This window comes from Leucopleurus acutus, assembly GCF_964270905.1.
Source record: "Leucopleurus acutus genome assembly, chromosome: 3".
In the NCBI taxonomy this organism is placed as follows: Eukaryota; Metazoa; Chordata; class Mammalia; order Artiodactyla; family Delphinidae; genus Leucopleurus; species Leucopleurus acutus.
In genome coordinates, this window is record NC_139145.1 from 74,912,849 (window position 1) to 74,934,639 (window position 21,791).

At 39.8% G+C, this 21,791-nt stretch overlaps 1 protein-coding gene across 1 annotated transcript in view; it reads right to left on the reverse strand.

The window, feature by feature from the left end:
* Window positions 1-921: 921 nt before the first annotated feature.
* SNX24 (sorting nexin 24) overlaps window positions 922-21,791 on the reverse strand; it is a 161,588-nt gene continuing 140,718 nt past the window's right edge. The window contains exons 4-7 of the mRNA XM_082837219.1: window positions 9,793-9,887; window positions 8,387-8,419; window positions 7,798-7,862; window positions 922-2,451 (exon numbers count right to left, since the gene is read on the reverse strand). Of these exons, the coding sequence (XP_082693345.1) occupies window positions 2,384-2,451; window positions 7,798-7,862; window positions 8,387-8,419; window positions 9,793-9,887 (261 nt within the window). The 3' untranslated portion in view covers window positions 922-2,383. The remainder of the gene's footprint in view (window positions 2,452-7,797; window positions 7,863-8,386; window positions 8,420-9,792; window positions 9,888-21,791) is intronic.

Sequence of the window (21,791 nt, forward strand, 5' to 3'; positions counted from 1 at the left end):
GTTCCAACTCCTTCCCAGACTCCCTTGAAGCTGGGGATCAAGAATAAGGTTCTGCCAATTGCATGTGCTTTCATGAGCTGTAAAAGATGGAAGTGGGTGAATGCCATCTTCCTGCTGCTTTAGGCTGCGGTTGCTGACAAGCAAAGTCATGGGCGTTGAGAGGCAACTGTGGTATAGGTGGTGACAGCTGAACACTTTGTTCTAGTGCCCAGTCACCAGCTGCCTGGGTGCTGCCATGAGGCAGTTATGGTAGTAAGTTACCTCCTGATCCTACGTGCTGATCCCTGGATCGAAGCTACATGTGCTGTTTTTGACTTCAATACCTTCAGTAGCAGCCTCCCAGCTCCCTGAATTCCTGCTAAAGACAGAGGCTGTAGCTCCCCTGGCAGGCGGGTATTGGAAATTGCTGGAGCATTCTGGAAGTCGTGCCTAGAGACCCACCAGGAGTTCATTCCCCTCATCCTTCCAAAAGATTCTGTAAGCACTGCTTCTTATTATTCCATTCTGCTTAAAATACCTACTGTGGTTTCTATTTCCTGCAATGGAATTGAAATGGAATATTAAACATTTAAATAAAAATTAGAAAGTCATCACTAAAAAAAAAAATTCAATTCTCAAAAAAGAGTAGTAGTGCCACCAAAGTTCTTGAGTAGTGTGCTACCAAAGATTCTTGGGCTTTATTTTTTTTAAAAACCCTCACTATCTTGGTAAATCAACTACTTAATGAGTACCTATTGGCTTAATAGATGAGGTAATTTAACAGTTACCTTGTCAGATTAGAAGTAAATGTCTATATGAATATGTGAGAAGGTGTGTGTGTGTGTGTGTGTGTGTGTGTGTGTGTGTGTATAAAGAGACAAGACACAATTTATGTTTCCAATAAAATCCTGGCAGTACAAGACATATCCAAACACTTCTTGTTCTTCATTTTTATTTAACTCAAAATAGCTAATAACAAAAACATTTAAAAAATATCTCCAACACTTGACTATTCAGTCATTTTTGGTTGATGACACTTGATTATTTAGTTCTTGCTTATTTCCAGCATGTAGTAACACATCTATCATAAATAAATCTCTAAGAGTCTGCAGCAAGCTTTAAACCTGTATATTTAGATCCTAATCAAAAACCATGATTTAATTATTAGTTTTATATCTAAATATTTTTCTCCCACACAGAAGCTTATTAACTAATAACCATAAATAGGCTAGCTATTAACTGGTTTTCAAGGACATGTCCAAATGTGGCACATATATACAGGCTGCATATATGCTTTTATCCTTTACTACTCAAAATGTGAATGCCTGTACGATGTACAGTGGAGTTATATCATAAACACATTTAATTTAATTCAGTACATGAGATCAGTGAAAAGGAAACGATAAGGAATAAGGAAAATAACAATCAATCTGGCAATTATATACCACCTATTCAATGAGTGGATGCCCTCAAGTAAACCAAGATGAGTGTTGTCAGTCTGGTGTTCCCTCAGTCACTGTAAGTTCGTATCTGTCTCTTAGAGGGCAAGCATCTTGCAAGGCTAAGTATCATTCTAGTGTTTAAAGTTATGTGTTTTTTCCTACAAAATAGCCCCTAAACACCAACAACTTCAATTGGTCTTCAACGGAAGAAACAGTTACCTCTTCCAACACTGGAGGAAAAACTGGCTGCCGTGGATGGAGATTTCCAATATGGTACCATTCTAAAGGGCTTTCAAGGATAATCTTGGGACCCCATTTTCTCTTACGTGCCGACATTAGAAGCTAACCCCTGGATATGACGCAGCCCCACTGTAATGTAAATTAAAATGCCATGATTTTAAAAATGCCCTAATATTGTCAGTATAATTTCATTCCCAGTTTAGTTCCTTCCTCACATTTGGCACAGTGTGTTTCTGTGACGCTCTCCTGGTGCCAGCACTTCAGAATGTTACCCATCACTGGCTGAGAAAAATCTCATGATGAAAAGATTAGTGTGTCATAAAATCTGAACAAAACAGCTACCAAAGTTGATCAGTCTCACTATGATTCGGGATAAGATTTCCAATTAGCAAATGGTGTGACTGAAGCAGAGACTAACTGTTTTGCTACACTCGGAGCTCCCAAAGATCTTCTTTAGCTTTCTTTTCCTGGGTTTCTAAATTGGCAGCTACATTCTACTTCTTAAACACTTGGCCTTAACCTCAGCACCGCCCTGGTTCGGTTTCTATTTTTAAAAGCACCATTCTAATGGAAATGTCCCTGCTCTGAATTAAGCTGCCGCTGTGAATTTTACCACCAGCGAGAGCCATCATGTCATAGAGTTTAGGTTAATTTGGTAGGTATCGATTTCCTTGACTACGACTTTGAAACTTGCTTCAGCTTCTTCTAGCCATGGAGGATTTCTACCTGGGCTGCAGATGAGGGTAAAATATCCCATGGAGAACTCCTTCAATAACCACATTTGGAAAATCTGAAAAACAAAAGTAAAACTGCTTTTCTTATGGACATCAATAAAACACACGTGCATCTCCTAGAGCGAAACAAGGTAAGGCCTAGGCATAACTCGGGGATCTGCATCACCATACAGTTTGCCCTTGTTTCGGATGTGCCATCAGTCATGCTGCTTCGGCCTCAAGCCACGTGAGCGTACCACCAGGCGCTGCAGGAATACACGGCCAGATTTGTAGCTTATTGATTTAAGGGATGTTCTAATGGTTAATGCTGCTAGGCCCCAGCTCTTTATCTGAATGTTTTCTCCCAAGGAAGATGGATTACACTGGCAATTCAATTTCTAACAAAATCTCAATATACTTGAAGGAATTCCAAGATTTCTACTGGGAATACTTTGCTGCAGTTTTTCCGCTGTGGTTTACGGTGGCGTTTAGTCCAAGTGGTGTTGAGTATGCTTGTTCTATTATACTAGCTTCTAGAGAGCAGGAGGACAGGGGCCTGCCTTCCTAACATAAAAGGGCAGATTCCTGACAAAAGCCACACTTGTCAAACTTGAAAAATCAGCTACATTTTTATAGGAAATGCAAAGGAAATTCAGAGGTGTATGTTATGTTATATCTCAGTTTAGTCATCACAGCAGGTAAAATATGAACAGATAAGTTGAACAGGAGAACCGATCTATCACACGGTTCAGAATTTTCATTTATAAACTTTAGTCTGCACATAATTATATCTAGGATTTAAATAAATATAGTGATTATATATGGAAATTAAGTGGCCCAATACTTTGAGCTTCCAAATAATATGTTCACTGATTAATTCAACCTCTACAGAGTACCTACTACATAAAACCACTTACAAGGGGATTGGACCTCATCAGGCTCTTGGAGGAGAGGGCTCAGGAGAGGGCGCTGACCAGGTGGAAAGTCTGTGGCAGGCAGGAGCCTGAGGCTAGTGTAGCAAGTGGAGTGGCTGTAAGGGCAGGGGGGCAATTCAAGCCTGGTAAGAATGGACAGGAATTCTGGCTTTATCTGAAAAGCAGTGAGAAGCTACTGAGGGATTTCAAGCAGAGTGAGACAGCAATGAATTGTTTTGAAAAGAAGACTGTGGCTGCCATTCAAAGAGCGACTGGAGCAATTTCAGAGTGGTGATGGATTCGATGGTAGTAGTGAGGGATTTCCTAACAGTACCTACTTAACAGGCTGTTGTAAAAATTGATGAATGAAACAAAGTGCTTGGACCTGAACTTGGCACATCGTAAGTACCAGCTATTATCACATGCCAAGCACTGCCTAATTACTGGGAATTTAAGTAACAGTGCCTGCCACGGAACTTACATGCTAGTCAGGGAGTCAAGTGAATAAACAAATAAAATGTGTTTTTAAAATATCTCCAATACGCAAGTACTCAATTACTTTTGGTTGATCACACTCACTTGATTTCTTAATGTTTGCTTTTACCCAACATGAAGTCACATAATTTTTAATAAAACATATCTTTAAAAGTTTGCAGTGGACTTACGCCTACATACTTAGATACCAATCAAAAGCAATGACTCAGCTAAGTTAATTTTAATTCCAAACACATTTCTCACACGCAGACGTGTATTGTTACCAATAGCCATAAATGAAGCTGTTGATTAATTTTCAATAAAATGCCCAAATTAGACATATTACACGCATCAGCATATATGCATTTATCCTTTACCACTCAAAATATAAGAGTCTGCTTAAGGTTAGTGATATCATAAGCTTATTTAGTGTAAACATTTTGATCCAAATCAGTTAAGTTCAGCAAAAAGGACAAAAAGGAAAATAACATGAAATACTTTGGGTAATTCTACAGCACTCTAATAGGTCAAGCAGTGGTTTAAAGGCAAGGAGAAAAAATAAAGCAGGGCACGGGGCCAGAGAGCGATAGGGGACGGGAAGGTGAAGAAGGACCTTTGTGCAAAGATGCCATTTGAGTGAAGTGGTGGAGCAGCCAGCTGTGAGGGTGTCTGGATGAAGAGCAATCCCACAGAGGGAACAGAGCATGCCCAGGCCCTGTGCTCACCGTCCAGCAAGCGCTAAGCATATGCCAGATGCTGGAGATTTAGAGGGTGAAGGTGACAGAAGGAGAGAGAGAGAGAAGGCAACACAATTTGTGATCATTGTTCTAAAGGAAGCAAATAGGGCGCTCTGATAAAAGTGAATGGAATAGAGAGATTTTATAATGAGGTCCACCAAAGAGTAACTGATGAGATAATCAGAGGTCTTTTTTTTTCCTCATCTGTTACAGTTTACTCCACTCTAAACTGGATTTTGGCTTCGTTCCATGTATCATTTGATACAATGTCCATCACTGCTTAAATTACTCAGAAAACTGCCCTTGCCTTTGCTTCCCTTTGAGAGGTGATGACAAGGAATGTGATTTGGGAAAGGTTTTGTTGGTTTTCATTTATTTTTATAAACATTTATCGTGAAGCTTAAAAAAAAAAGTAAGGGGGTGGAGGGGCTCTTGGAGGCTACTTGAAAGGAGAGCCAGCAAAGGCTCCCTGAAGATGCACCTGAAAGAGGAGAGGGCCAACAATGTGTGAGCACAAGAGGGTTCCAGGAGGAGGAAGCAGCAAGTGCCCTGCGGGGAATGAGTTCAGCGCATCTGAGGCCCAGAAAGAACTGCAATGTGGCTGGACCAGAGCGTGTGAGGGGGTCCCGGCAGACACGTGGGCCAGGGCCAGCCCACGGCGGGCCTTGTCAACCACGGTGAGAGTCTGGGGCTCACAGAGAGGGTTGGGATGGAAAAATAGTATTGTGACTCAGCTGTATACTCAAGGCCATCAAGACCACAGCAAGGAGATTGTTCCAAAGAAAGTAAAATGAGAAGAGCAGAGGGTCTAGGACAGCCTTCAGGAGAGCTGCCAGAGCCTGGAAGAAAAGCAGGAAGGTGGGAAAGCCAAGGGGAGATAGTGTCTGAAGGAGGGGAACGTGGTCACCAGTGGCTAAAGTTAATGAGAGGTCAAGGAGGAGGACTGAGAAAAGTCCACGGAGTTTAGCCACACTGCAGTTGCTGGGGACCTGAGCCAAAGTTATTTTGAATTCCCCAGAAAACTCAAAACGAAGGCCAAAAAGCATATGCTAAGAGAAGAATGTTTTATTTTTAGCATTTTATATGAAGAAAGTGTTTAACTGTCAGAATTTTAAAGAGAGACATTCCTCTGATTTTTATGGGTGTCAGTGTATCTGTGAAGGTACTTCCAGATTCTGTACCTGGAACAGTTAAGAGGCCTTAGAACACGAACATGTGATGCAAGTAAAATTTATCTTTAAATTAAACGCTAAAGAGTTGCAATAATGTATCACTAGTATAATACTTCTAAGACAATAGGAATCTGATTTATGACATGGGCTCAGGCAAAGTTCCACAAAAGGAGATGTAGTGGCTGGCTCTCTCATACTTCGTTCCGTCCTTTACATCAAATTCATGATTGACATTGACTCTCAAGGAGGAATCCCCTTTCTGTGCAAGTTGCTCCACTACATCAATATTCTACCAATGATCCATACCTCTTATTCTTTCTAACTCCAGACATTCGCCCCTGAGGCTCTTTCCCAGAAAGTTCCTCCCGTTCTTCGTGGTCAAGCCAAGTGCACGGCACATGCTGCTTAAGAAGCTGGATGAATTGGATTTAAGGATCATAAAATATCTTCCCTCTTCCAGGAAGCATCGTGGCTACTCCAGTCCACAGTGATCGTTCTACTCTCTACACTTTTATAGGAATTTCAGTCAAATGCTTAAAATATCTGAGCAGAAACAATACCTGGAGAAAGTACTTGTGGAACCATTTTTAAAAGCTAGTAAGAATACTTCATAAAACACTACCCCATACAGAGTGAAGTAAGTCAGAAAGAGAAAAACAAGTATCATATATTAACGCATATATGTGGAACCTAGAAAAATGGTACAGATGAACCAGCTTGCAGAGCAGAAATTGAGACACAGATGTAGAGAACAAACGTATGGACACCAAGGGGGGAAAGCGGTGGTGGGTGGAGGTGGTGGTGTGATGAACTGGGAGATTGGGATTGACATGTATACACTGATGTGTATAAAATTGATGACTAATAAGAACCTGCTGTATTTAAAAAAAAAAAAAGGAAGTTCATTTGGTTGAGAAAAAAAGACCACTGCCCACTTAATCTAGACTAGGTTACATCATGAATATTTGTTAAATGTAACATCTTGTTAACATAATATCAACTAACACACCAGGTATATTTCTTACACATGGGAAGCAAATGTTAAAGAAAGGGGATTATTCCTCACTGAAGGGATTTTATAGAGAAAATACTACGAGACCATATTCATGTGTGGTTGTATAGCAAAGGCAGCTTTCTTCTAGAACGTCCCTCAACAGAGCGGGGCTGTGTCCTAGTCGGCCTTCTTTAAACTGACAGCTAAGTGGGTGATCTGAGCACACAAGCATCCCTGCCACAGAGAACAGTCCCCTCTCTCTTGCTGGTGATAAGGTTTTATTGTCAGAATGTAGGAATGGTGTCCATAGATAATTTATCTATTGCTATTTAGCTGCTATGCTATTTAGTTACTCTCAGAAACAAAGACTGAAAATTCACTATATGCAAAGAGCACAGAAGGAGAGATTAGGCAAAAAGGGATCCACCCACCAGACCTGTGAGACTGGGCAAATCAGGGACCTCCCTGAGCCCCAGTTTGCTCAGGAGCGAATGATGATACCTGCCCTGCCTATTTCATGAGGTTGTTAAGGAAATTAAATGAGCTAATGTCTGAGAATGTACTCATGAAGAGCTGCATATCAGAACACTTTGAGAGGGACTCTGAATCATTTAAATTTCTTGGCACAAAGAAAGGACTCAGGCTAAAATACCAAATTACATTTACGCTTAAATTAATTCATTATACTTAAAGATACAACTTTAAAAATGTGTATCTGACTGTCAAAGATGCTGTAATCTAAATGGAAATGGAGATACGCATGCAACGTATATACACAGCTTTTGGAAAGAAGCATTTTAAAAAAGGACCGGAACCTTGGATTCAAACCCTAGATAAAAACCAGCAGAAGCCAAAATAACACCACCCCCAAAATTAAGGACAATAAATCCCTTTCCCTCTTATTACTCTAATTCGAAACAGCCTGGCAAGAGAGAAAGAAAAATTACATTTCCTCCTGAAAGGCCTGCCCCAATTAAAATTCTGAATGTCTCTTACACCAAGAGCACTGGTTTATTGGCAGATTATTAAGCCCTGGCCAATGTCACTCTGTTAGACCTGTATTAAAAACGTGGTTTATGTGGTGTAGGGTCAGATCAGTAAAGAGCTGTTAGCAGATGACAGGTTTGATTACCGCTGGCTGCAGGCAAGACGTATGGATCCCTGAGGAACAGCAGCACCGGCTGGTGGGACAGTTTGCTGGAAAGGTCAAGAACAGGCATGTCAGCATCAGGGGACGATGGTAAACAGAAAACACTACAAACTAGCTTTGAGGGGATCAAACTGCTGTGTGGGGACACCTCAAGGTTTATGTATCTAACGGTACGGGTGAATAATAGCAAGCAGAGCTGGAGGAACAAACCAGCAGTGCGCTCATCTTCTAAACATGTCTTTGTGGAATTTGAAGCAGATATACAATCTATACCATAAATCACTGCTGCAAAGTGATTTTTTTTTTTAAATCTTGTAGTACGATTATTGATGAAATGTATTCTTATTACTTGTATGAAATCATGTAGGACTTTATTCCTCTAGCCTTAAATAGAATGGTTACTTCTGTAACTTCCCATCAAATATTTATCATCTTAAAATCAACTTTCTAGCAAAGGTTTTCAAGAAAACCTTGACTTGAAACAATTAGATGATGGTAAGTGAATGTTTAACAAAACCTTAGTCTTATTCTTGGTTTGTATAACTCCTGACTGACTGGTGTTTGTTCTTACCTTGACTCTTCAGATTCTGTCTCGTCAAAAGATCTAAATTTTTTTTAAAAAAGAAAAGAAGACCATAAAAGTTGGGTCAGTATTTATGTCAACAAAGGAAGAAATAGCCAGTATTCTTAGAGCTCTGAATTGGGAGACATTTTGAAAAGAGACTTAGGTATTTTCACAGAGTCACAGCGTGGCTGATGCCTCATTCTAAGGAACCCCAAGGCTGCAATATTCTTGAATTTCAGTTTTCCTGGAGATGACTCAGAAATCCTATGGTTTTGCTTTTGGACTTATATAATGGAGAAAAGATTTCACTCATTTCATTCCCACTATCTCTTCTTAAAAAATACACAACTACATATGAAGCCCAACCTCCCAGCAAATGCACCAAGCTGGAACAGGAAGCACTGACCATACACATGACTTGGTGAGTGCGGTGTACGATTCTTGTTCTGAGGTGACTGAAAAGTGGCCCCGAGTAAACACTGCTGGTGAGGGACCTGTGACAGGTGTTAGCCTCTCATCCAGTGGATGGCTGGGTTTTAACACAACTTTGGGTGTGGTTAGCTTGAACATCTTGTAGTTAATGTGAGTCATTCAGGCAGGTCTGGAGGCAGCAAGAAAATGGATAGAAGCCTCTCCCCACCTTGGATCTGCAGAGAGTTTGTGATGACGTGGTTCTTTGTAAATAGATTTAACATGTAAGAGATGTTGCCGACTGCCTTCGGAGGCCAGATCAACACAGGTGCCCAGAGCTGGGCGAGTGGCTTGTTTCAGAGTTAATCCTTTAGGAGAACTTTTCCCAGTTGCTGCTGGTATCAGATGTCTGGTTTCTTGGTAGAGAGGGGTTAGGATCTGCAGCCCCCCCATTTAGAAGTTCCTGAGGGAGAGGCAGCAGGACAGTGGGGAAAGAGCTTAGGCCAGAGGCCTGGGCTCTGCCAGCTCCAAGGTAAGCGACCTTAGGAAAGGCACTTTACTCCTGTGTCTCAGTTTGCTCAACTCTAAAATGAAGCGAGTTGGATAAAATCACTTCTAAGGTCATTTACAGCTTTAAAAATGATATGAATAAATGTGCCAAGGGGATACAGACTTTGCACAAGTATTCACAAATAAACATTAGTCTCTAAATAAGCTATCTATATTCATAATTCCCATCATGTAACACCATTCCATATAAAAGTATAATTTAAAAAGTCAATTCTTCAAGTTTAAACCTGAATTAATGAGTGTTGGTCACCTGGCCACAAGACTCAGGAGCAATTCCTTTGACTACAAGCAGGGGGCGAGCGAGTGCTGTCCCAAGCCAAAAGAATGGGTGTGGCCAGGTTGGCCCTCCGCACCACCTGTGTTATCTGTTAGGCCAATAAGTGATTGAAAAGTAACTTAAGATACATGTCCAATAGGTAAACAACTCTTACCCACAGCTCTCTGCCTTTGGTAGAGAGGGCAAATGTCGCACATTTAGGAAATCAAGAAACAGTTTGGGAAGTTCTTCATTTTCTAAAATGACAGCCTGTGAAAGCAGAAAACAATTAGAAAGTGAAGTTTGCTAGGCAATCGATCAAATAAACTATTTTGAAAAGTCATAACCATCCATCAAAGTTCTTACCAGCATTATTACCCAAAAACAAAATTACCCATTTCACCCACCAAGATTTTAGGCCAACACACACGTTATTCAGTGTCAGCAAATGCTCCATTTTATCTATTCTTTCACCCAAGCAGCATTTATGGAGCATCTAGTATATATACTTCAGATGCTGACGGGGGGGGCAAGACAGCCAGGCACCAGGTAGACACAGTTCCTGCCTTCATGGACGTGCTAATCCAGAATGAGTATTTAAAAAACCTGGGAACATCAATAATACTGCTAAGAGAGTTACATCAAGTTTCCTTATTTAGTGATAAAGTGATCTGAAATTGTGTGTGTGTGTGTGTGTGTGTGTGTCTATCCACAAGAAACCACTACTGTTCAGGAAATACTATACACGGCTTTTTTAACTGGAAGATTTAGTCAAGATCCTTCAGCTAACACCTGTTTCAGCAATAGGATCAACTGACATTTATTGCTATTTGGACAGCTCCACTTAAAGGGTCAGTAACAGTTTCACCACTAAGTGTAAATCAGTGTATATGCTGAAAAAAAAAAATCTATAGAGTTCTTCCATTTAGGGAGCTCTGCTAAATGGCTGCCATAATGGCATAACCATGTCAGTTCTCAGATACCCAAATTATGCAATTTCAAGGAGAAATCTAATAGAGAACTGTAAGAGTGCATTTTCATATATATTTAGTTTTGAAAGAGTCTGCCAGAGCAATGACTGTACATTTGCTCCCCCCGCCCTTTTTTTTACAAAGACCACGGGAAAAGCATCAGACGTTGTGCAATAATCTCTAAAATTAATGTAACTATTCTTAAGGGTCATTTTTATAATTTACCATGGCTTTTTTTCCCCCAGTAAGTACATATTATTTAAAAAACAATGAGAATTGATGGACATATATACACTACCAAATGTAAAATAGTTAGCTAGTGGGAAGCAGCCGCATAGCACAGGGAGATCAGCCCGGTGCTTTGTGACCACCTAGAGGGGTGGGATAGGGAGGGTGGGAGGGAGGGAGACGCAAGAGGGAAGAGATATGGGAACATATGTATATGTATAACTGATTCACTTTGTTATACAGCAGAAACTAACACACCATTGTAAAGCAATTATACTCCAATAAAAATGTTAAAAAAACCCAAAAAAAACCCAATGAGAATTGATGCTGAAATGTTATTCACTCAGCTGATCAGGAACAGCTATGCAAGGTGATGCAAAAGATACACAACATGTGAAAAAGGTCAAATTGTGTGTTTCTTGTATACACATAATTCTATATAATGTATTGTTTTTAGCCATAATTTACATCTGGAGCTGCCCCATTTCTCACCATGCTTTGGAATTCTGTTACCCAGTTCAGGACATATAAATGGAATAAGCTACTACAGAGATCACCAGTGCTAGCACACTGACCTCTGTACTATACTAGTGCTCAACCATCCTGCTGTTCAGTTCCTAGAGAGGGGTAATCTGGAGATCCAGCCTTGTCTGGGGCTCTTACTATTCCTTACATGGCCACTGTACCCACTGAAGTTTAAGAAATAAAAAAGAGGAAAATAAAGATATTTGGGGTAATACTTTATTCGTTAAACAAATATTTATGGAGCACCTATTATGTTAGGCACTGGGATATGGCAGTGAATACTGCAGGTCAGTAGAATGTGGGCTGGTGGAGAAAATTAGTGATAAACAAGTAAACACACACATAAGTTAAACTTGCCTTAGAATACAGTGACACACAATCTGCACTCTCTAAATGCCTTCGCATCCATCCCTCCATCCTTCTAAAATGTTTACTTTTTTCTTGATTATAAAGTAGAAAAATGAAAAATTCATAAAATGGAGAGAAAAAAAAACCCTCCCCTATCCAGGGGCATTCTTCCATTACTATTTCTGTTTCTTTCCTTCAATCCATTTGGCTTTCATCTAAATTTTTATCTATCCGAGAATATTTCTGGGGTGCCCAGAAGGTCATTATTTCAGTGTCCAAAATCAAAGGTTCTAGGAATCACGATACATATGAAATTCCAAGGAATTGTTTTTGCCATAATACAAGTTGCAGTGATTATCAGCTTGTACTTGTAGATATCTATTCAAGAGGATAATACCTATTTGAATAATAAAGCTTAATGTCGTAACAAATACAGAGCTGTTCACCCTGGCAATAGTTTTAATTATGTGAACAAGTGGTAGCTTTCAGATTAAAAAAAACAGTGGAGGGGGTAACCATTATCTCCACCCCCATCTTTTAAAATAAATTAAATCAATAACAAGTGTGGGACACTTTTAATGACCTGAACTACTTAATTTCCAGGATCTTTAGACATGTCATCCATCACTGCAGCATGGAGGAAGACATCTCTTGAGTGTTCGGGGTGGGGGTGGGGGTTACTTTCGTTTTATTAATGCAAGATTTAGGGAATTTTAACAAGGTGAATTGTTTATTTGCCTTGACAGATTGGCTTACAACGCACTGACTACATCTACAGCGTGATCATTAATGACAAAAGACAGGCAAAAAGCTGTTTACACTGCAACACCGGGACAGGAATTAATCCTGCTCAACCTCCCCAGAGTACTCCAAATAGATGATCATGTTGTTTTAGGTCAGATATACTAGAAAAAAAGAATATCGAAAACTTCAAAAACTTGTGAGCATTTTTGTTAAATTGTTATTCTCAAATAATATTTTCTATAAAACAATGACCAATGTGGATTTCAGGACTTATAGTTGTAAGAAAGCAGCACTGGTGGGGGGAGGGTGTTAGTCAAGCTTTCGGTTATGCGGAGGGAATATCTCCTAAACTGTGCTAAGAAGGCTTGTAAGAAAATAATTAATACTTAAGCCCAGAGACAGAGTATAATAGAGTAGAATTTACCTAATTTAATACATATGTATAAGTGAAATGACTGTCATTAGTTAGTACAGAGATGCAACAGAGAAAATATATTAGGTCAACCAAATCTTTTGGTTCAGAAACACATGACCACGTTCCATGAGTGACCCATCAGTGAAGTGGGGCCTCACAACTGTTTCATTTAAATCCTCTTCAGTTTCTTGAAAAGCTTCCGCTCAAGAAGAACCACTCCTTGACGCTGCACCCTGGGCCATCCCACATGCTTGGGACCCCGGTCTGGTCTAAATCACCGGACCTATTCACTAGATAAGCTTTTGATTAAAAAAATAATAATAAAAATAAAAAAAATATATACATAAACAACATTTTAAATATCAAATAGTATTTCCCTGCTGTTTTAGCTTGCTTATCTTTATTTTTGATTTATCTTCAATGGTAAATTGAATGGTCATTTTCATTCTTTACAGAGGCAAGTGGTGTAGTGGAAATATGTAGTTTTAGAGCAAGACCTGGGTTTGAGTACCTCCTCTGTCTACCTTAAAGGTCATTGTGAGGATTAGGTGATGTCTCCAAGAGTCTCTGGCATGCAATTAGCATTCGATAAATGTTAATTCTGTTTCCTTTGAATTTTTTTGTTGTATCAATTCTCAACCATCTATTTTATTGGTTTTGGAGGTTTGGATTATTGTCTATCTAACAAACAGAGCTTCTTAGTCCTCTACAATTCGTGGATCCCTTTGAAAATGATGAAAGCTGAGAATCTTGCTTGCTGAAAAATACACACACATATATAATTGTGCTGCCAGTGGTAGGGGGTCCAATAGGCCCCTGACAGCCCCGCCAAAGATGCCTGCTTGTAGCTCTGATGTGGCAGCAATGCTGCTGGGCACACTTTTCATTTGGCCTGGAGCCTGAAGCACTGCTGGGCCCATGCTGGATGCCAGCTCCCCAAAGGACACGCTAGCCTTCTTGTTTCAGTTTTCTACCTCTTTGTCAATTAGAACCCTGCTGGAGTGTGTGCTGCCTTGCTATTAGAATTCATGAGTGCTTTCAGCTTTAGGCTGTGGTTGAAAATATTTGTCTGGCCGTGTCTGGTGAAGGATTTTTTTCTTAAAGTCCAAAATCTACTGCTGTACCGGATTTAGAAAGCAGTTCATATTTATGGCTTCTACGTCTTCTAAATATAACTCTAGAATTCAATAAGCTGTGGTGTTGAAGGTTCCCAAAGTTAGCAAAAAAGGAGGGAAAATAAGATTTAAACTCTATTTCTACAGAGTACAGCTGATGAAGCACTAGTATGCCACACCTGTTATGAGATGGGCATTTTGAACCACTGGGCAGTGACAGGGCCCAGGCCTGGTGCTTTCTAACTGATTAACTAATTACTCTGATGGTAGAGTCCTGACACTGCATTCAAGTTGGAATGCATGGCTGGGTAGCTAATTTACAGAGTAAAACGTCAGAATTCAAAATGAGCATAACAAGTTGAAGAAAAAGTTGGAAATAATCCCATTAAATCTTACAGGTTAAAGTACTGAGTCAAATACTGTAAGAATTAATTAATCTTACAGCAGAATTAATTAATCTCCAGATGCAAGCTGGAGAGTAGGTCCCAAGTGCTGTTGTTCACAAGTGGTAGGTCAGCAAGAAAGTCCTGCTTCCACAAAGGTGTAAAATGAGCTGAGCAATCCTCTCGCTCCACTGAAAGCAATATTATTTAATCCCCAAGTAAAGGGAAATAAGAATAAACTCAGGAAGAGCTAGAGGCAAGCAATGAAAATGGCTAAAAGATGAAAATAGTGTCCATATGAAGAAGTCACTCAACAGTGGGTACCAAGCATGGAATGAGGTGGTGGAGGACCAAGGAGATAATGTGGTCTTTAAGTTAACTAACCATTCTGTTAAGGAGGGTGGCAGTTTCCAAAGCTGCTGGAACAAGAAGAAACTACTGTCCAAACCAGCAGAGAAGGAATCTATCTCTAGCTGAAGCCTGTGCCATAAAACTAGGAAAAGTGGCACATGCATGGGAAGAGTAGGAATCATAAGAGCTTCTAAATATCTGGGTTCTGAACATCTTTTAGTTGCTCTTTCGTACACATGCAGACTGGAGATGCTACAGAATTAACGGAAAACCACAGTCATTTCCAGCCAATCTACCACTTAGGAAGTACACAGGCTGAAAATCAGGTTGTTATTAAGATGCACAAAGGAAATGGGGCTAAATCAAAGAACTGTAACAAGCGTGTTGATACATTATGTAATAGACTTTGCTAAGACTATATCCAACTCTGATAAATACTAAAATGGGCAATTGAGTATACCTTGTAAGAAGAAAAAAATAATTATTATTCTTTACAACCATGTTACTCAGTTACAGAAGAATAAATAACTTTCCTTATTATAGACCAGAAATATCACTCTAAAAAAAGAATGGAAAAAAATTCTCTATGAAAATATTTACCAAAAAATTGCCTAAAGGGAGCGGAGAAACAATAGCATTGATAGCAGCATCCTCCTCCAGCTCAATGTTTACTCCAGGAGAAATGTCTCTTTTATTGAAAAGGTGCAATTATCATCATGTAACAGAAATCACAAAATCCTGATTTTTCTACATTATCAGCTTTATAAAATCATGTTCCCAAAGGATACCATTGATTAGTTGCACATGTTCTTTCTGTGACATCCCAAATACTTAATTGTCAGTTATCTTTTCTTCTTCAGTAAGTAAAATGTAGTCACAAAATTACAGAGGGACCTGTTCTGCCTTAACCTTCGCTAGATGCCATCATGCAGTGGAAAACACTGGTAAAATATCACAGGATAACGCCGTCCGAAAAGGGAGACATATAAACACTGTAATGATTTCCCATGAGTTTCCATTTTAGAAAATTGTCACTAAGGCGAGCATAAACGGTGACATATCTCCACCGAGGACACGGTGAAATCGAACGCTGGCATTCTAGTTAGGTCCAAACCTACCCAGCAGCCAATTATAACAGGAACGGAACATCTTGCTGAAAACTTGGACAAGACCACTTTGCTAACCTTCCAAGATCACTGCACAAAGCTGCGCTGTTTTCACTGATTTGATCCTTTTATTCTCTTTTCAAAACATTAAAAAAAAAAAACCCACCACATTTCTTCCCATTGTCTATCAAGGTTTTTTAACAACCGCAAGGAACCGCTCAGTCACAAAAGCCAGGGTATTGAACTAAGTCGGGAGGTTTCCAAGAGTCCTGAAAGCTCTTTTCCTATTCCACCTTGTTTGGTTTGAAATGCCCGACGGTTGAGGTGACAAAGTTCATGACAGTTTTTCCTCTCTTCACCAGGAAAGATGCTTCACACCACACCTGCTTCAGAGGTGCAGCTAAGAACAGGGAGGGAGAAAAATCAATACCTCCTCACGGCAGTAAGTGGGCTGCCGTGTCCCTGTCCTCTGGGAACAAAACCTACCAGCTCACAGAGGCTTTGCTGTCCTCAGTCCTCCACTTACCCTTCCCCAGCACTTGCTCACAATTTCACAAAATGAACCACAGTAAGGTTACCAAAGGAACACTTTTTTAAAAAGTCAGCTGGTAAATGGATCTAACGAAGGCTCATGACCACCTAAAAAATAAAAATCAGATGTGCTCTGGAAGAACCTAGTGTACCACGCATCCTTCTTTGTGTGTGCCACCCTTCCCAAGACACGTCTCCTCGGTGTCTGGTGAAAACTGCACCATTCGTAGATTCAAATAGATATCTGCTATCATTTCACAGGGCTTTACAGACTATCTTGCAAGAAATCTGAGGACTTGCACTAAAAGCTGAAGGCTGCTGACAAGGGCCCATTTAAAATGGTAAAGAATCTGTGCAAAGAAACAAAGTCATTTGGCTTCAGAAAGATTTGACAGAAGAAATCTAATTTCTGATAATATGGCTAAAAAGATAAAACTAACCATGGAACAATAGCAACTGGAAAACCAACCATCTTTTGAAGTATTTTAATACCAAAATTTATGTCCTCTGTGTTTCTGGAATATCTATTCATAAAAAAGACATTTGTTTACCAGGTACTAAGTACAACCACTGGCACAATGGGGAACCAAACAAACATGGTCTTGTCCTCCCAGGACGTACAATCTAGTGGGGGAGATGGATGGTTTTCAAATAATCACAGTGATGAATGTGAGATTACAAACTGATATAAGTACCTTAAAGGGAAGTAAATCCCTTCCTTAAGCAACAGTAAAAAAAGCACCCTATTAACCTGTGAAGTACTAACAAAGCTTCCCTGGGAAAGTGACCCTTGGGCTGGGAGTTGAATGAGCTAATAGGATAAAGGGAGTGGGGTATTTCAGATGCAAAGCACAGCACGCTGTTCAAAACACAATGTGTTCAAAGACTTGTGGAAGGTGGAAGCGTGGCATTAGGAAAACTGAAAGGCCAGTGAGGCTGTGCCTGAGGAAACAATGAAGCTGAGCAATAAAGTAGGAGAGCCTGAGCTGGAGAGGTGGGGCAGGACTTCTGCGTCATGTGAAGGATGACTTGTATTTTGACTACAACTGGAACAGCAGTGGTGTTCCTCGGATCCAGTGACTGCATTATAGCCTCTCTTTGGCTGTCTCTAAACAGCTTCTTAATCTACTGAGTTAATTTTAACCATTAGATTTTCATTTCATATTTGGTTCCTTTTCAAATCTGCCTGTTCTGCTTTTCTTAGGCTCATGATCTTTTCTTATGCTTTCAATTATTTTAGACATTTTAATTTTGGGTTTCCATTCAATTGTCCTTTTACTTGAACTTCTTGGGATTTAATCCTGTTTTTGTGTCTCTCACTCATAGCTGTTCATTTTCTTCTGTTTTGTAGTTTAGGTTCATGAGCTCATCTTCTGCAGGCCTTTATCTGTGGGAAAGGCTAGGCCAGGTTCAGGGAATGCCCCTCCCCACCCCCACAAGTGGTTTTGCTTCTGCTCTGAGGAAGTACAGCCCTGAATGAGATGTAGTCAGCTTTGTGAAATGATATATTAATTTTCTAGATTGGAGGCATGAGATCATGCAGATACAGAAACTATAAACCCTAAACTCTCATGAAACATGGTTGAGAAACTTTGTTAGGAAAACTTTTGTCCATATTCAATGGATTTTCATAGGCCAATGGTCTCCAAAGTGGGTTACCGAGATGTGGAGAGTTAAATAAGATAATTAATTGTGATTCAGAAAAACAAATGTTAAAAAAGATTGAAAATATATAAGAAAAAGATTTAAAATAAAAAATAACAAAAAATAAAAAAACTATCTTTTCTAATTTTTAATGGATTTATAGCAGTACATGTATAAAACATTATTAAATATGCATATATTGAAGTATTATGCTCAACTATTTTTTGATAAGGATATATAGTCCTAGGTCAATAGACTATTACTCTGACTACAGTGCATAAAGAGTTTATAAGAGCCAGTAAGGCCCAATCTATCGAAACAACACTACTGAAATAGTCTACCTTAGCCTTGGTTATCCTTTTACTAGGGTATAGCTCTATTATTAGAAATGCCCTTCCCACCTCTTCTCAACAGGCCAACTCCTACTTCTGCTTCAAGTTTCAGCTCAAGTGTTACCTCCCTTAGAAAACGTTCCTGAGACCCTCAGGTTGGGCTAAGTTATCATTTTTTATGTGTGAAATAAAAGAATCATTTTATGTGATGTGATGATTAATACTGGACTGAGTCATATTAACTTTCAACAATTTTAACCTACCACATAAGGCAGTTTTCATATAGTTTATAACAACAATATTTATTTAACACCTGGTCTGTGCTGGGCTCCTTATCTTATTTAATTTTCACAAAACAATGACATACTTTCATTATTCACATTCTACCTATGAAGAATTTGGGGCTCAGAAAGTCTAAATCACCTGTACAAGGTTTCTTAAAGGGTAAGGGGTCAGGCAGGACTGGAACCTAGGTCTCCCTAGCTCTAAAACTACTAATCTACAGATGTACCTATTCACTGAGTCATTCATTCATTCCATAAATATTTACTGATGTTTATGCATGCACAACAGCACTGGGCTACATAGTTTAATTCTTTTCTTAGTAAATTTTATTGGAATCCTTTATCTTTTCCAATATATATTTTTCTACTGTATTTATAAATTTAATGGAACCCATAGATAAATTTAATGGAACTACTGAAATTTAGCTCCCTTAAAATACATTTCTAATTTTCTTTGGATTTAAATTTTTGCTTAACATCGCAACTAATTCTTATAAGTATATAAAGACTCCAAGAAGAAGAACAATAAATTCCATTAATTTCTGTCCTACATTAAAAAAAAAATTGAGGATAAAGCAAAAGCAAAGACCAAAATTATCTGGCCTCACAACATTTCAAAACCTATTTGGCAACTTCTGACCTGTTCAATTCTTCTTTGACTGGGTAAAATGCTTTAAAGCCATATTTTACATACTTTTGATCCATTTAAATTACTTAACTATATGTTGAAGAACAGTGTGGCTCAATTACACATTATAGATAACACCAGATTTATGAGGCATCTTCTTGATCTTCAAATAGAGAAAAAAAAATTCTCAAAGCAATAATAAACTAGCTACTTACCTATAAGTCAAAACTAAAATCAGGGGACTAATACATTTGAATAAAATCATGTATTACAAAGCAAACCAAAACTGATTTAGTTATTCAAACAATATGGCAAGACACCGATTGAAATACAAATTATAGAATATGCTTATGCAAGTGCTATCTTTTTACTTTAAAGAAGAAATAGAAATCAGAACTAGGCTTGTAAGATGTTGCCTGGAGAGAGCCTCTGGAGATTGGTTTTTAATAAAAGATTTACAATTAGCATAGCCTATGTGTGTTGAGGAATTGATGTTTTTAAAGTGTTTAAAGTGCTTGAAAACAATTTGCTCTCTCAAGTTCCTTAAACATGCTCCCAACTATCTACTTTATTCCTCTGATTTATTTAGCATTCTCTTTCTTCACATACTGTGCACTTTGACACAGCTCCAGCACAGCTGAGTTTCAAGAGGTGTAGTTTAGATCAATTAGGCCTTCCGAGGTATACACATTCTCACTGCACTATAGCTAAGACATAGTGTACCGGGCAAATATCTTTTTAAAATTTTGAATGAAGATCACCAACAGTATTTTATATTTGTCCAGGTGTAAGCACTGCACTGAGTCTCCTGTTTATATGCTAAAGTTATGCAACTAATGTTTTACATGAATTTAAGAACCTTGAATGAGGCTGAACTTGAAAGTTCATAGTGCATGGTACTCAGTGGGAACGCTTAGTGGGAAGCAGCTAGAGAGTGAGACAGAGACTTATTCTGAGATGCAGTAGCAAGTCCTCAGAGAAATGTACCAAAAAATGAAAAGCGGCCCTTGTGGAGATGGTTCATAGGTCTAAAGTTAAAAACAAGTCTATATAGGAAATAATAAAGGAAGTGGGGAAGAGGTCCTTGACCTCTTGGCTGCAACAAAAAATGCAGTTAATGAAATTGTTCACATAAAATACAAAGGTGGGTTAACAGTAGCCCAAAAGGACTACACCAAGGGAGATGGAATATGACAGCATGAAAGAAGAGAGAGTGGGTCTATATGCACCTGGCTGCTAGCCACCGCATCACGTCCAAGCAGGAGCCTGTGCTCTCAGTCCATGGAAAGAAGAACACACCTACTCTGGTCCTTCCCCCAAATCTGATGCTGAAATAAGTCCTCCCATAACTTGGAGTTAAATTATCGATGTCTATTTAGGGATTTACACTCAACAGTGAACATGGACCCTTTTCTGGGGGATTCCAGATTATACCAGCCTTCTTCTGATAGGCTCCCAGGTTTCCCAGGAAGTAGGCAGAGAATGACTGCAGGGAAAGCTACTCTACACTTAAGCTTGAATTCTCTGCCTGCCTGCTGCCACTGGAGGCTGTGGCACAGACTGTTGGTGGCCTACCCAAAATCCATGCTCCTCTTCTTCCTTATTAATGGAGCACCAAGTTTTGGTGGTGGTGGTGGTGGTGGTTCTGGCAAATTGCCAAGCTAAAAAAAAGCAAACGGGAATAACAAAAAACAATGACAATAACACCCCTCCCACATTTCCCAGATTCCCCTGCCACGTGTTGCAGACCTGGCCACTAAGATGTCAGTGGAGGTCACCGGATGGGAAAGACCCAAAAAGTTCCCTAAAAGTGAACAGTCAGGCTCCGCTGGCCCTCATCTTTTTCCTCATCTATTCACCCCCTTCCCCTCCCCTCTTTCCTGGAACATGAGTGTAGTTTCTGAGTTCATATGTTACCTTGTGATCATAAGGGAAAGGCCAAAAGAATCAAAGAGATCCAATCCCTGACGATCTTGAGCTACGGAAACAAACCCCACAATTACCCACCACCGGTAACGCTTGAGGAAATAATATGCCTGAGAAAGAGAAACCCCACTTTTAGTTAAGTCCTTTTATTTGGACTGTTACCTGTGGTAGAACACAAACCCCTGCCGATACAGACTTCTTGCCTCCGCAGATCATAAAGTCCAATTTTTGGCCTAAAGAGCAGAGTACTGGGTAGAATATTTTAACAAATAGAGAGAAGAAAAGGAAAAACCCAACTCTGCTATTTACTTTTAATTCACTATTTTAGTACTGGGTAGAATACTTTAAGAAGGAATGAAGGGAGGAAGGGAGGAAGGGAGGAAGGGAGGGAGGGAGGGAGGGAGGGAGGGAGGAAGGGAGGAAGGGAGGAAGGGAGGGAGGAAGGGAGGAAGGGAGGGAGGGAGGGAGGAAGGGAGGAAGGGAGGGAGGAAGGGAGGAAGGGAGGGAGGGAGGAAGGGAGGAAGGGAGGGAGGGAGGGAGGGAGGAAGGGAGGGAGGGAGGAAGGGAGGAAGGGAGGAAGGAAGGAGGGAAGGAAGGGGGGAAGGAAGGGGAGAGGGAAGGGGGGAAGGAAGGGGAGAGGGAA